The sequence below is a fragment of the Cydia splendana genome, chromosome 14, assembly GCF_910591565.1.
Source record: "Cydia splendana chromosome 14, ilCydSple1.2, whole genome shotgun sequence".
Classification (NCBI taxonomy): Eukaryota; Metazoa; Arthropoda; class Insecta; order Lepidoptera; family Tortricidae; genus Cydia; species Cydia splendana.
Genome location: NC_085973.1, coordinates 1063049 through 1078262, shown reverse-complemented (window position 1 = coordinate 1078262; position 15214 = coordinate 1063049). Strand labels below are relative to the sequence as shown.

General features: G+C 40.5%; 1 protein-coding gene across 1 annotated transcript; it reads left to right on the top strand.

The window, feature by feature from the left end:
• Positions 1-6517: 6517 nt before the first annotated feature.
• Positions 6518-14903, top strand: LOC134796835 (uncharacterized). Its single transcript, XM_063769047.1, has 4 exons — positions 6518-6615; positions 7996-8202; positions 8783-8948; positions 14751-14903. Exons 1-4 carry the CDS (start codon positions 6583-6585, stop codon positions 14849-14851), a joined length of 507 nt encoding a protein of 168 aa, XP_063625117.1. The 5' UTR covers positions 6518-6582; the 3' UTR covers positions 14852-14903.
• The last annotated feature ends 311 nt before the right edge of the window (positions 14904-15214 follow it).

The following is a 15214-nucleotide window of genomic DNA, read 5'->3' as shown; positions in this document are numbered from 1 at the left end:
ACACACATACTACACTTCACAATCATAAAACACAAACACCATATCCCGACTAGAACAATTACACACCCGGCAACAACGTGTATACCGATAGCGCCGCGTTTCCAGGAACATAACACTATTATAAAATAAAAAAAAACATTGGAATATTTACCTTAATATAAAACAAATACAAAATCATCTGAATGTATCAATAATACACAATGTATAAAAAAAATACTTACAATATTAAATGTCTTCCAAAATAAACACTGATAAAATTCACTAAACACGACCTACACAAATGCACACAGAATGCATAATGGCTACGTTTCGAGACGACCAAAAATACTCACAAGACCAATTTAAATTTACAGTTCGACAAATCGAACACTGCTACAAATCTTTACGAAAAGCTTTTTTCACAGTTTCAACTTATCTTGGTATTTCTCGCATCTGTTTCTGTCGGGAATTCTTGGGTTTTGGAAAAGGGACGCACTTATCTGGATAATATAGATGTCTCTTTCTTTTAGCCGATAGGCCCGCATGAGGGCGTGTCGTATCGCTATAACTTTAACCGATACATAATAAAGAGGCAGACAATAGCCAGTATTTTCGCTAAAGTGAGCTTTGTTCGTATTAACGATATACCTACGTGTAACTTTCATATCATTCGGGGAATCCCCTAACGTCATATCGGGGTTGCCAGCTTTGCAGGCAGATAAGTGTTATAAGCGGTTATCACATCGACCCTTTTTCAAGGCACTTTCGAAAGGGGGCGGCGTACCACGAAATTCCGATGGCCGGGTTGAGTTTTTAGTTTCATGAAATAACAGAACATCGTTAAAAAATAATTGAAATGTTATAGTCTGACAAAAAAAGAGTAGAAATAAAAAGTGGCAATACTGTAGTGTCGTTCCTTTCAAATCAATCCATATAATAAGAAAACGGGACGACACGCGACACTACAGTCTAATTTCTACTCTTTTTTGTCAGACATAAAACATTTTGTCTCGATATGCCAAAAATATAAAATGTTTTGTTATATATTTTTGCACTTACTCGTAAATTTATCTAGAAATGTAGATTGAGGAAGTAGATTAATTTTTAAGTTTATATTGGTATTGCTGTCCTAGTGACACTATATTTGATTGTTGACCGGCCTCCCTACAATAAGTGTCCGGCGACCGAGATGTAAGTAATAAGCGCTAAACATGTTACGTAATAAAACTAATAAAATATAGTTTTCGCAGGAAAATATAAAAGAAAACAAAAAATCCCCAATTGTTTTTAAACTTTCGCAGAAAGCGTCTGATGTTTTTGTACAAGCAATCTTGACGTAACCAACGATTGATAGGTACTGAAATAACACAGGAGTAAAAATTATTTTTATTTTATTATATATTAATTATATAATATATATTAATTTTGGCTCCTTATAATCATTAAAAAACATTTATTTCAGATATTGGTCCATACAAAGTTACTACTTTATATTAATTTATCTTAAGCAAACTTATAACTTGGCTTTCCATCACAGAAGGGTCCTTATGCTTTAAGTGCAATAAGGTCCTTTTTATCTGAAAAGTCCAACAGAAATTCTGATAGAGTGGTGCTTATTGCACATGAAGGATACAAGCAAACAAGACTCACATTTTTTCCCTGATGCACCCATTTTTTTTTATTATGCCAATTAATAACTACCTACTTGTATATTATTCATCACTGTTTGTAAAACCGATGAGGAGAACAAAAACTGACCGCAATATGAACTAAGTATAGGTATTTCAAGTTGTCAGTAAAAAACGTATTTAAATAGGTAAGTACCTACTTGCCTACATATATTACTTATCTTTAGCTTATGACCCTGAGTTGGTATTAATTAAGCTTAAAATAAATTTAAAAACATTAGGTACTACTTTTAAATTTATTCTAAGCCACAGAAATGTGTTCTAAGTTCTAAGTTTAACAGTAGGTATCGTTTGCAGACGTTTCTGCTTGTTAAAAAAATTAGTTAATTTCATATGAGTTGGTAAATTATAAATAATTGTAACTAAACTACCTTTTAAAAATTCTTTAAAATGATGATGATGATCGTCGTCTTGTACAATTTTTTTGCCTGACTCAAGACGGAGGATGTTATTTTATGACAGTTGGGTTACGATATACAGTAGAGTCCGGTTATAACGACGCCCAAGGGACCGCTGATATTACGTCGTACCTACTAACCGGACGTCGCACTAAACGAACTGCCAATTTTAATATATATTTTTAATCAAAATAATTACATAATTTTGTATTTATTAATACTTATGCGACAATCAAAGAAACAAAAACATTTCTTTTAAAACATTTATTTATGTTGGTATGACAACACTTTGTCTTAAATGGAGAGACTGGTGTGTTTAGAAGCCACTTTTCAAGGTACGCGTCCCAAGTAACATTTTAGTCCTATAATTTTAGTTTTTATCGCTAAAAGCTTGTATAGACGTCGTATTAAGGTTTCAGAGGTGACCACCTGTCGTATAAAAGCGCTTGGCAACACCTTTTTGCTCTATAGGCTTATACAGCTAATATATTCTATAAGCAATTGATGTAAAGGTTTATTTCATCATTTTATAGAGCCGTTATAGGCGTGTACTATAACAGGTTCAAATATAACCACTATAGAGCAATATTACTGTATAATAGTATTTGGAATCACTTTTATGCAACTAATTTGCGCTATTAAGGTTCAATGCCACGCTGCTATAGTTTTGTGTTTTAACAGTGACAAAAACCCAACTATACAACGGTTATAGGATATAGTGGCTTTAGAGATCACTGCTATAGTACATAATACTTTAGTAGTTTGCGCTATTAAGGTTCCCTGCTAGCCGCTATAGTTTTGTGTTCTAACAGTGACAAAAACCCAGCTATACAACGATTTCAGGATATAGTGGCTTTAGAGATCACTGCTATAGTACATAATACTTTAGTAGTCATATGAACACTATTATAGAACTGTTTTGCTCTATAGTAGCGTTTTTGGGACATATTTATAGCGTTAAAAAGCGCTTTAGTAGTTTTTAAATCCCTATTATATCTCATCGCTGTAAACGTCACAATGACTCTTTTATATCACAAAACTGTTGTATAGTGGTTTTGTTTTTTCTTTTAAAAGACGAGAGACGAGTTAGATACATAAAGGTAGTAAACGACTACTTGTAAATGATCTGTAATGGCTACTTATATCTTGCTTATATAAGTTCAGGCCTAAGCCACATAATGTGGTTCCGTACAAAATATTTTTATATTTTAATGAATTGATAAAAAAGACCCCAGTGATATTAGTGACGGTACGTGAGATTTATCATCAATGATTTAATACAAGCATAAAATCGTGACGGTTTAGATATTTATCGACATCCATTATTAGCACATTTTTTTGATCAATCACACTGAAAAAGGAAACAACAGTAATGACTACATCTAAATTAAAAAAAAAATCCTATATCTTTCTAAAGAGTTTGTAGGTGTAACTGGGTCACAGCAAAATTCTTTTGGAACCCTAATTTTAATCATGATGGCGGTGAATATTTCGTCGTAAGTTCTATAGCTAGCCTATAAAAGCGTCGGATTTACTTCTTGGCTGTATAGTAGTAACTATGGTGAATATCATAATATTTTATTAAATTATTTCATTAAAAACATAAATAAATCGAGGGGGCATTTAAAATTCCTCATTAAACTAATACTATTCTAACGGTAAAACTTCCGTCCCATATACTTTTTGCACTAAGGACCGAATTATTCGACATCTAAATGGCGCATATTAATATAAAGTCTTTAGGTACTTATCACCATTTTACTTAGTACCGTTTTTGTGAAGTAAACACACAACAAAACCACTCACAACAGTTGATGGAAAACTTGATAGCAAATTTCGTAGTAAAGGAACTATGAATTCTACAATAGTATAAAAAAGCACTATAATACAATTTCAAATACTACTATAGTATAAAACAAGCACTATAATGGAATCTCAAATGCCACTATAGTATAAATTAACACTATAATGGCGTTACTGACAACAAATTAGCACAAAAGTGATCGTCACATCACTTTTATAGACCTAAAACGTCACGACTGACACTGCTACAGGTCTACTATATCACTGAATGGCACATAAGATGCGCCATTTCGGCTTTATACAATCTTCTTTGGTCTTTTATAGGACCTTAGGTGGTATTTGGGAAACGTTCTATCGACTACTATAGAACCACAAATTGTTACTTGGGGTACTCACTCGTCATCCGCATATTACTCGAATCTCGTAAAATAAAAAGTCGTAATTTTTAGGGATCTAATTAAGATGACGTTGTTTTATCACACTGTTCCTATAGTCACCTCCTGTGTCCATCATCAGATGAGCTCGAAGGTACCTACCATAATATATATAACCCAACTTACATAATTATGTAGGTATGTGAAGTTTAAGCTCAATTGAATAATGGGAATTTGGTTTTATTTAGTTTGCAAGATTACGAAAAATCACAGGACTATTTTCATCTTGCTGCGTATAAGCAAAGGGGGGACGGGAGTTGTGTGCGCGGGACGGAGTAAGCTTCTTACCAACAATTTATTTGTAAAAACTATGTCGCTCGTCGTTGTAACCGGACTTGATGGACGGATTTTGAGTCAATTTCCGCCGTTAAAAGCGATCGGCCGTTATAAGCGGAGTCGTAATAAACGGTTGTACTTTGATACTAGCTCATACTGAAACCAAACAAGTGCCTTTTACTTACGTCGCTATAAGCGGTTGGTTGTTATATGCGAAGTCGTACTAACCGGACTCTACTGTACCTACAACAGAAAATAAATGAAAATCAGACATACGTTCTATAAGGCCTATAAGTAAAGTTTAACTTTTTCAAGGTTTTGTTTGGAGTCTACCCTTGCAAGTAAGTACCTATACTTAGTCTAAATTTAGGTAAGTATGTGTGAATTTTTGGCATTTGCACTACAATTTTGCGTCTGCCCCCCGCATAACATGTCAAATAATGGGAGGTTTACCTTATCCCAGCTAGGACATTGAGGACAATGCAAATTGATAACATAGGTTTATTGTGTTTGTAGTATATTAATTTTATTCCTATTGTTTTCCCATTTAGTCTGAGTAATTAACACCGCGTAGTTCGGAGCGTCCGGAGTTTGCAATTCATCTGTGTAATATTAAATGTAAGTAATATTTATATTTTCAAGTATAATGTATATTATTGTTCATGTGTTGTATCAGGTTGGGCAAATCCAGAAGAAAGGCCAGGTCAAGATCACCCTTAATCGGCGAGCGTGTATGAGGAATGTTATGAAAGTGAAGGAAGCGAAAGAGGTAAGTATGTCAGGATCGTAGCAAGTGGAAATCCGTGATCTCTGCCTACCCCTCCGCAAAATAGGCGTGATTATTATGTATGTTTGTTTGTATGTATTGTTCATGTCCGCCTGAAGGTTCGGTTTCGGCCAAAAAACTTCCGCGCCACGTTCGGCTAGTTTCCAACTGATAAGCGAATTCTAATTACTGTAATCCTAATTAGAATGGGCGTGGTCCGACACGCACTTGGCCGGTTTTTTTATACCAAGCACGAGTTAAGGATTACTCACGCTAGACCGGGCCGTGCCCAGGACGAGGCGTCCGACTTGTGATTTTCTATGACGGCTGATCAGTGATCACGTGGTGCTTTCCATAGAAAACGATGCGCCGGAAGCTCCTGCCCGGCCCCGGCACGATCTAGCGTGAGTCATCCTTTATGGTGTTTGATTGTACATTTGTCTAACAACAAAGGCCACCATGTTTTCAACGAAGACTTCTTTAAAAGTTTCGGTACTACATATTAGTATAATATTTAATATTATGATCTCGGAGTAGCCACCAGACTTTCAACCACATGGCTCCGGAGAGTAGGTACTTGAATTCTTCGGACACATAGCCAGGAACCAGGAAGACCGGAGACAACCTGGAAAAGCTTATGGTCACTGGTTCGGTGGAAGGAAAAAGAAGGGGCCGCAGTCCCAGTCCAACGCGATGGTCCGACCAAGTTAGCAAATCGCTATCCATCAAGGTTCATGATCCCTTAGAAGGCTTAGAAGTCGCAAGGGAACGGACAGCCTGGAAATCTGCCATCCGGAAACATGTGCTCCACGTAGGAGGTCACGACCGTCAGCAGTGAGGAGAACGAAGCAAGGAGGGATTGTATGACCTGTGCTATAACTATGGCGAGTACGGAGCACTTATCACCGAAGTCATATCACTGTTGGGCATAGGCCTGCACTCTGTCTCTCTCTCTGTGCGAGAGGGCTTGGGCTATATTTCCCGAACTGGCTCAATCCTGGTTGGGAACTTCACATACCCCTTTGAATTTCTTCGTGGTTGTGTGCAAGTTTCCTCACAATTTATTCCTTCACCGAATAGCTAGTGGTAAATATCAAATGATAGGTATTCCGTAGTTACATAAGTTTCCAAAAATTCATGCCTCTAGCTTGATAATTTTTTTCAGATACATAATGGCTAGGACTGAGCCAAAGGCTAAGTTGACATTCGATCACTGCTGCTGCTGTATTGAGCTCAGGATGGGATGCCTCATTTGGGGTTACTTGGAACTGGTATGATTTTTGTTAAAACTCTATTTTTTTCGCTTTTTATTTTTACATTACAAAAAATGTCAGATTGCACCGTATTAATATACTGTAACAAATCTTGTAAGCTAAAGAATCGTTTTTCGGTGTCTGATTGCGTATAAACATGTATTTTACTTTCCTGTTAAAGGATGACTCACGTTAGACCGGGCCGTGTTCGGGCCGGAGCTTCCGGCGCTTCGTTTTCTATGGAATCAGTGGCGTGCCTAGGGTTTCGGAGTAAGGCAAGCCGAAAGATATGTTTTCGTAATAAATGTCCAATCTCACTCTTTGGACTCAAATGAATTTGCTTGCGTATCGCGGCGAGCTATCATAGCGCACAGGGCATACTAGGTACTACTATAACTACTAGATAGACTTTTACAAACATATCAGAGGGCCTACCGCGAACACAAGTTTGCAAATTGTATGCTTCTTTCTCTGTCACTCTAATTACGCCTTAATTGGAGTAAACCAACAATCCTTGTGTTTTGTAAACGGCCGTACAAAATTGAGAATACACAAGTCGGGTGTTGGTTTTGGCGCGGACATGATATCCCGTTTTTCTACAAAGATTAACGATTTTACCTAGCCTTCATTGAGTAATACGTGGACGCATCTCATACCGTCACAAGGAACAACTTCATCAATTATTAACACTTATAAACGTCACAACAAACGACTCGACTAAATAATAATACACTTGAAGTAAACGCGTGCCCGTGCGAACTTATGCAGCTAACTTCACACCAAAAGCCAGGCTTAAATCGCCTTATAAAATTGCTATACATACCAACAAATAGTTACATTCGTTCTATGGCGGTTTGTAGGCTAAGAGCGCCTAGAGCGGGACGAAAAAGCAAGCCCGGTTGCAAGCCGACGAGTGCGAGCAGGATAGCTAGAACATCCTACGCCTAATTTCTTTCGCGCGGACGAGGCGCCACCACGGCAAAAATTTGCAACACGCTGGCGCCGCGGTCCGCGCGCTGTGGCTTGAATTTAATAAAACGGGTTCATTTGGCGCGCGGTTTACAAATAATCTATATTGATTATTGATCTTATCACTACGTAATTTCGGTAAGGCAACTAAGGCAAGCCCGGCTTTTGGGCTTGTATGGAAGTACCGCCACTGTATGGAATCATCACGTGATCACGGTCATCTATCATAGAAAAGTAAGCTCCAGAAACTCCGGCCCGGACACGGCCCGGTCTAACGTGAGTTATCCTTAACTTGGATGTAAAGCACCCATTCTGATTCGGACTATTGGCGTTCTCACTCCGTTCAAGCGCCAAAATACCTCGCCATAAATGGGTGTTCCTTTCCTTCCTTCCTTTGGTTAACAATGTGCAAATCTTGCTTTCTTATAGGCTGGAGTAGCGTATCAATTGATAAGATTTATCCTGTTATGCAAAGACTTTGGACAAGTCATCCAGTTTCTGAAACAGTTTCTTAAGATGACCAATGAAACAGAACAAGTCATAAGATCCGTTGGCATCGGTTTACTCATCTTTTCTTGCATACTATTTGCAATTAAGGTGTTTTTTAATATCGTGTTTCTCCGAGGACTACATATGGTAAGTATAAAACGTGGGTATTTGTACAACTAATCCGAGAGAAACCGGGGTAGAGATGTAGTACATCATTATTTTCCATTGTATGTTCACGGAAACGTATGAACGTGTCTTGATACTCGTATTTCAGTGCTGAGGTTGACTGAAGTAGCATGACCTGCATGACAAATACGAACGTTTCCGAGAAAATATGATGGAAAACAATTATGCTATATATAATGATGTAACAATTAAAACCTGTGCACACCGGCTGCGTGTGCGTGACGTGACGTGCGCGTGCGGCGTTGTAGTATACACTATACAGATCCTTATAAGAGACGGCACACCGCTTGCGTGACGTGTCTGTGTGCGGCTCCAACATTTTAGCGCACGCGCACGTGCACGTCACGCACACGCATGCCGGTGTGCACAGGCCTCAAAGCAGCTGCAGTTGTAATCTAAATGCCACCTTAAGATTGTCCCCGCTATAATTAATGCTGCTGGAGTTGCAGACGTCCATAGGCTACGGCTGCTTACGATCAGGCGGGCCGTATGCTTGTTTGCCATCGATGTGGAATAAAAATAATCACTTTATATTTTACAGAACATTCGAGCACACGTAGGAGCGTACCTGCTATATACCTTCGTCTTCATCATAGTTACCTTCATAACATGTATCGTCATAACCGCAGAGGTTGGAACCATGGAGCAACTGCGCATGCCTGGAACTGTGACGGCCATCATGGTCGTCTTGATTATTCTGTTGCATGGTAAGTTTTTTATGGGTAAAGCACACACAGAAAACAATATAGAGTTAGACCAAGATAAGTCCGCAATGATTTTGATAGCATACGCAGTGCAAGTGTTATTTATATAACGGATAGAACTAGTTACGGAGCTACCGGAGGTTTACATCGATTTTTGACAAGTTTTGAATCGTATCTCCTACTTTTGCACTTCAGATAGAATTATAAGGCAAATGGCTGTCGGTTCATCAATCTTTTATCTCCATTTTTGATTATCGGATTTTGAAAGAAATGAATACTTTTTTTTATTTTTTTATTTATTTATATGAGCCTAGAGTGTCCCACTGCTGGGCAAAGGCCTCCCTCCTCCCTTTCCACGTATCCCGGTTTTGACCCGTCTCCCACCAGTTCCTATCAAAGGCGTCAAGATCATCTCGCCAACGTCGTCGAGGTTTGCCGCGACCCCGGGTTTGATGTGGGACCCAATTGGTTGTTGTTTTAGCCCACAAGTCATCCGGCATACGGCAAACGTGTCCAGCCCAGTCCCACTTCCGCTTGGCGGCTGTTTCAGCTACGTCGGCTATTTGAGTTTTAGAGCGTAGTACAGTGTATTTGATGCGATCGGTCAACTTCACGCCTAGAATACTACGCTCCATGGCGCGCTGACAAACCTTAAGGTTGGATTTCTGAGCTTTTGTCAAAGACCAAGTCTGAGCCCCGGTAGGTCAGGATGGCAAGAATGCACATGTCCATGAGCCTTCTTTTTAAAGATATAGGGAAATCTCCCTTCATTTGCTCCTTCATGGACCAATAGCTCTTCCAGGCACTTCCGGTTCGTCTTGCGACCTCCTTGTCCTGTCGTGCCTGGAAAGAGACTATTTGGCCCAGGTAAATGTATTCTTGGACATATGACACTTCTTCTCCATCCATTACCACTGTTATTTTTCGGCTGTTAGTCATGAGCTTGGTCTTTGACATGTTCATCATTAATCCCACCTCAAGGCTTGCCCTGCTTAAGTCTTGTAGCATGGCACCGAGCTCCGTAGCCGAAGAGGAAAACAAAACTATGTCGTCAGCGAAACGGAGATTTGTTAATCGCCGTCCACCGACGTCGATACCTTTGCTCTCCCATCCAGCCGCCAGCTTCCTGAATATTTGCTCAAGGGTACTAGTGAACAGTTTGGGCGATAGCGGGTCACCTTGCTTGACGCCTTTCTTTATATCAAATGATGGTCCGGGAGACTGTAGTTTTATGCAGGCAGTACTTGAGGCATAGATATTGTGGATGAGCTGTATGTATGTAGGTTCTATATCTTGTTCTAGCAGTGCGGTAAATATAGATGAATGACTTATGCTATCAAAAGCTTTGGAGAAATCTACAAAGGCTAAATAAAGGGGGATTTTGAATTCTATGTACTTTTCGACTTTATTTATTTATCGTATGGCATTACAGTTACTGGATTCAATTTAATTATTAATCTAGAGATTGAGGTTTGCACTCTTCAGATACTCGATGGCCCTTTCACTGAGGTTCGCAAGGTCTTCAATCCGTCCCTTGAATCTGGTGAGAGGGCATTCCAGAACAATGTGTTCGACCGTCTGCTCAGGGTCACCACACACGCACTGAGGGGAGTCACGCCAGCCCCATTTATGCCAGTGGTAGTTGCAGTTTCTAACGCCTGTTCGAATGCGGTTTAGTTGACTCCATACCCGGCGCGGTTTGTCGAAGCCAGGTGGACGTCTATTTGGGTTAAGTGTGAAGAGTTGTTCACCCTTGAATTGTTGGGCATTCTACTCGGCCATCCATGAATCGCGTATATCCCATCCGTTGTCAGCATGCACCATACTAAGAGCTGGCGGGTTACGGGACTTGAGTCGTTTCTCTCTGAAATCGCTAAGGTCTTTATGGATAGGCAGTGTGGGTTGGTGTTTGGCTTTTATTGCCTCTCGGAGATGACACTTTTATCGCCGCAGGTGTGGTGGTTCTATGGCGCTAAGAGCTGGGAGCCAGTAAGTTGGGGTGGGTTTAAGGCAACCAGTAATGAGCCGCATGGTTTCGTTCAGCTGCACATACACGGCACCAGCATGTGCGCTGTTCATCCATACTGGAGCACAGTACTCGGCTGTAGAATACACCAGGGCCAGTGCCGTGGTACGCAGGCAGGACGCAGAGGCTCCCCAAGAGGTTCCAGTAAGTTTTTGGACTATATTGTTTCTGGTCCTAATTGTACTTTTCAGCTTCTCGGTGTGCGATCGGTATGTCAGGCTTCTGTCGAGTGTAACACCGAGGTACTTTGGGGAAATGTTGTGTAGTAAGATAGTACCACGGAATCTAACTCTCAGGGTCTTATGTGCGAGCCTATTGGACAGGTGGAAGCAGCAGACTTCAGTCAGAAGGATTTGGGCACAGGCGCCAACGGGTGAAAAAGTCGTCCAACTTCGCCAGATCCTTCTCCAGTATGGGTTCAGTTGATTCCATGCTCCGCTGCTGGGTAACAAGGGCCAGATCATCGGCATATCCAAATTGGCGAGATACGGTACTAGGGATGTCATGTATGTATAAGTTAAATAGCATTGGAGCTAAGACAGAGCCTTGAGGGAGGCCGTTATTGAGCACTCTTACTTTACTGGCCGATTCCCCAAGAAACACCTGAAAGGTCCTGTTTGTGAGGGTGTCCTCAATTAGCCTGAAGAGTTTAATACACGGGATGACCTGAAGGAGTTTGTACAGTAGTCCTTTCTTCCAGACGGTATCATAGGCTGCAGTGAGGTCAATAAAGGCTGCCGACGACTTAAGATTTTTATTGAATCCGTTTTCAATGTGAGTAGTCAGCGCCAGGACCTGATCACAGCAGTTCCGGTTTGGTCTAAACCCAGCTTGTTCCGGTGGTATTACTGCGTTGATGGTACCTTGGATGCGGTTGTAGACTATCCGTTCCAGCAGTTTATATATGACGCTTAGCAAAGCGATTGGTCTGTAGCTGTCTGCTTTGTCCTCAGGCTTTCCTGGTTTCAACATCGCTATTACTTTAGACCGCTTAAGAGAAGATGGTATCTTGCCAGTGTCTAATAAGACTGAGTAGAATTTTGACAACCAATCGCGAATTTTGGGCCCACTGTGCTTGAGGAATTCAGGGTAGATTCCATCCTCCCCGCAAGCCTTGTCGGTCGCGGTGTCGCCGATGGCCATGGATAGTTCGGGTATGGTAACAGGGCCGCAGTAAATACTTTTCGATGATTTGGTTAATTGTTTGCAAGTGGTCCGTGGTAGAAAGACCGGGCCGAAACCCGGCGTGTTCGGGGGGTTGGTGGCTGTCCAATTTTCCAGCAATGCGACGTTCTATTATTTTGATAAAGGTGTGAGATGAGGCTAATGGGTCTGTAGTTATTGATATCAGATTTATCACCTTTTTTGATGATGATGTTGGAATGACATAAAGTTTTTGGAAATTTACCGGATTTTAAAATACAATTAAAGAAATTGGTGATATGAGGTAAAAGTGTTGGAATAGAATAGAAACACTTTATTGACAAACTGTGTACAGAAGATGACATTTATATAAGAACATTCCCCCCATTATTTGGTTCCCCTATTTTAAGTGCTTCCGCCGTAATACCATCCTCGCCGGGGCATTTACTGTACTTCATCTTCGCTAAAGCGAGATGAACTTCGTGCCCGGTAATGGGCGGGATAGATTCCGGACAGGAGTAGCTGGCATGCAGGCACGGGGTTCAGGTCGGAGTACAACTGTCTGTAAAATTTTGTGCATATATTTGTTATCTGATCCCGACTTCCTTGTTTTATCCCTCTATCGTCGCGTAAACATGTTATCCAGGTTTTACTGTTTGATGTGCCTTGCTTGGCTATTCTAAGAGAGCGGTTCTTTTCTAAAGCTATTTGTATCTTTCTTTTAACAGGTCTAAACTATGGTTTGTTAGCTTCTTTTCTTTATGTCTCTGCTTTTGAATTTTTCTGCTTGCTGTTGTAATACAGTTTTGTAGTTTCAAATATTCGTATTCTACGTCGTTGCTTACAGTATCCTGTTCCAAAGCACTGAAAGCGTTTTGTAATTCTAAATTAAACAGTTCTTTATTAACTAGCAGAGTAGCTTTATCGAGCCTTTTGATTTTACTTTTTATGTTTCTATGACGCTGGATTTTGAAATTTATTCTTACTTGAACTCGAACTGGTCTATGGTCTGAACTGTATTGTATTTTATTAATTACTGAAACATTATTAACAATTTTTTTACTCGAAGTAGAAGTTAGGACATAATCTATTTCATTCTTGGTTTCACCATTAGGTGAAATCCAGGTCCACCTGCGGTGTGGTTTTTTGTAATAGAGAGAGTTACAGAGACTAAAGCTTTGACCAAAAGCAAATTGGATAAGCCTGGAGCCACGTTCGTTTCGGCTACCTAGCCCGTATGGCCCCATTATGTTGTCGTTATCCAATTCCTCTTTTATTCCGACTTTCGCGTTGAAGTCACCCAGTACTATATTCCAAGTACTGCGGTGCTCGTCGCAGGCCCGGTTCAACAAATCGTAAAACTCCTCTACTTCTTCGTCTGGGTGCGTGGATGTGGGGGCATATACTTGGATAATGGTGAGAGCTACCTTTTCAGTGATACGGAACTTAAGCACAGCAATCCGCTCGGAGTAGGCAATGAACTCTTGTATATTATCTTTCCAACGTTTAGCAACCATAAAGCCTACTCCGTGAAGACCGCCGGCTTCCCCGTAGTGGTAGAATATGTTATCCTCACGCTCGATTACATCTTCCCCTTCCCTCCGCACTTCAGCCAGACCGACAATGTCCCACGAGATGTTGCCTAGTGCGTGTTCTAACTCTATTAGCCTTTCTTCTGTTCTTAAAGTTCGTACATTATACGTGAGGATATTTAGCTTTTCATCAGTGTTCCTTTTAACGTTTGCCTTTATCGTATGACGGATCAGAGAAATCGCCGCCTGGGGATTCTTAGCACCCCGATCTCCACCGTGATGCTGCCCACCGTCATCAACAGCACCGTCGCTGGAGCTGCCAGGCACTTGGGGCCGGTATTTGGGTTTTCGTTTCATGTTGGAGGGGTTTGGACGTTTAACTCACCACGCTCGCCCAGTGCGTGTTGGTGAGTAGACAGTAAGCCTGTTAACTCGGCTCATGGGCGCCACCGTTGACATACTAGATGTTCATCCACTGCCACCCTAAACTGATACCCTGTCTTAGCACCAGTAGACCAAACTAGGCCGCACTAATATTAAATGCGCCCTAATTTGGTAGAATACACTTAAAAGTGCACGACAGTTTAACGTCATATCGAGGACGAATACTTTTTATTAGATTTTTTTAAATATTGTCTAAAAAACACTTTTTTCGTATCTAGATTCCTGTGAAAGATCTAACATATAAGTACGAAATCTTCATATTTAGGTTCGTCTTTGACGTCTCTAAAGTCTCTCTCTGTCTAGTCCGTTTTAATTTTAAACTAATAAACACAAAAGTTATGGCCAGAAAAGCAGCTTTTTGGCCTAAAATTGTTCAATTTTGATGCCAAATATCTCGAAGACAGTGAACTTTGAAGTAAATATGGGATACTATATTGGTTAAAGCCTTTGTTCTTAATATGATAAGCTACAAAAAACATTAGAAAACTAAGGGATTCAGAAACTAAGGGGTCATGGGATGGGGCATGGGATCCCCTTAAGTATAAGAAAAAACGATATCTATCTGTTAACTCTGTGGGCTTGAATCTACACAGCTCCAAATAATGATTTTTTTGGTTTTTTATTTAAAACAATAAATAATGATTAACCTTTTTGTTTCAGTATTAATACTTTACTTCTGGCTGGTGATCAGAAGCCAATACTGCCTCATGGATATCAAGCCCCAGACTAATCTAGCTGTTGAATTCAGAAACCGATCCTAAACACAAAAGTTGACAAAACCTAATTAAGGATCACTCACGTTAGACCGGCCGTGTCCGGGCCGGAGCCTCCGGTGCATCGTCTTCTATGGAAAGCATCACGTGATCGCCTGTGATGTCATAGAAAAGTAAGCGCCGGAAGCTCCGGCCCGGACACGGCCCGATCTAACGTGAGTCATCCTTTACTGTCAAAAAAAAATTCTATAGTGAGCATCAAATATAGCGGATAAGACTACGCGTCAAAAGAATCTAGTAACTGAACAAATAGATATATGACTATTTGGAGAACAATTAGACTGTAAAGGATGACTCACGCTAGACCGGGCCGAGGCGTCCGACATGTCATTTTCTATGACGGCTGAGCGG

Excerpts from the sequence above, each read along its gene's own strand:
- LOC134796835 (XM_063769047.1), top strand. The coding sequence starts at position 6,583 with ATGGGATGCCTCATTTGGGGTTACTTGGAACTG. Across the intron at positions 6,616-7,995 it reads TTTGGGGTTACTTGGAACTG|GCTGGAGTAGCGTATCAATT; the intron begins GTATGATTTTTG and ends GCTTTCTTATAG. Across the intron at positions 8,203-8,782 it reads TTCTCCGAGGACTACATATG|AACATTCGAGCACACGTAGG; the intron begins GTAAGTATAAAA and ends TATATTTTACAG.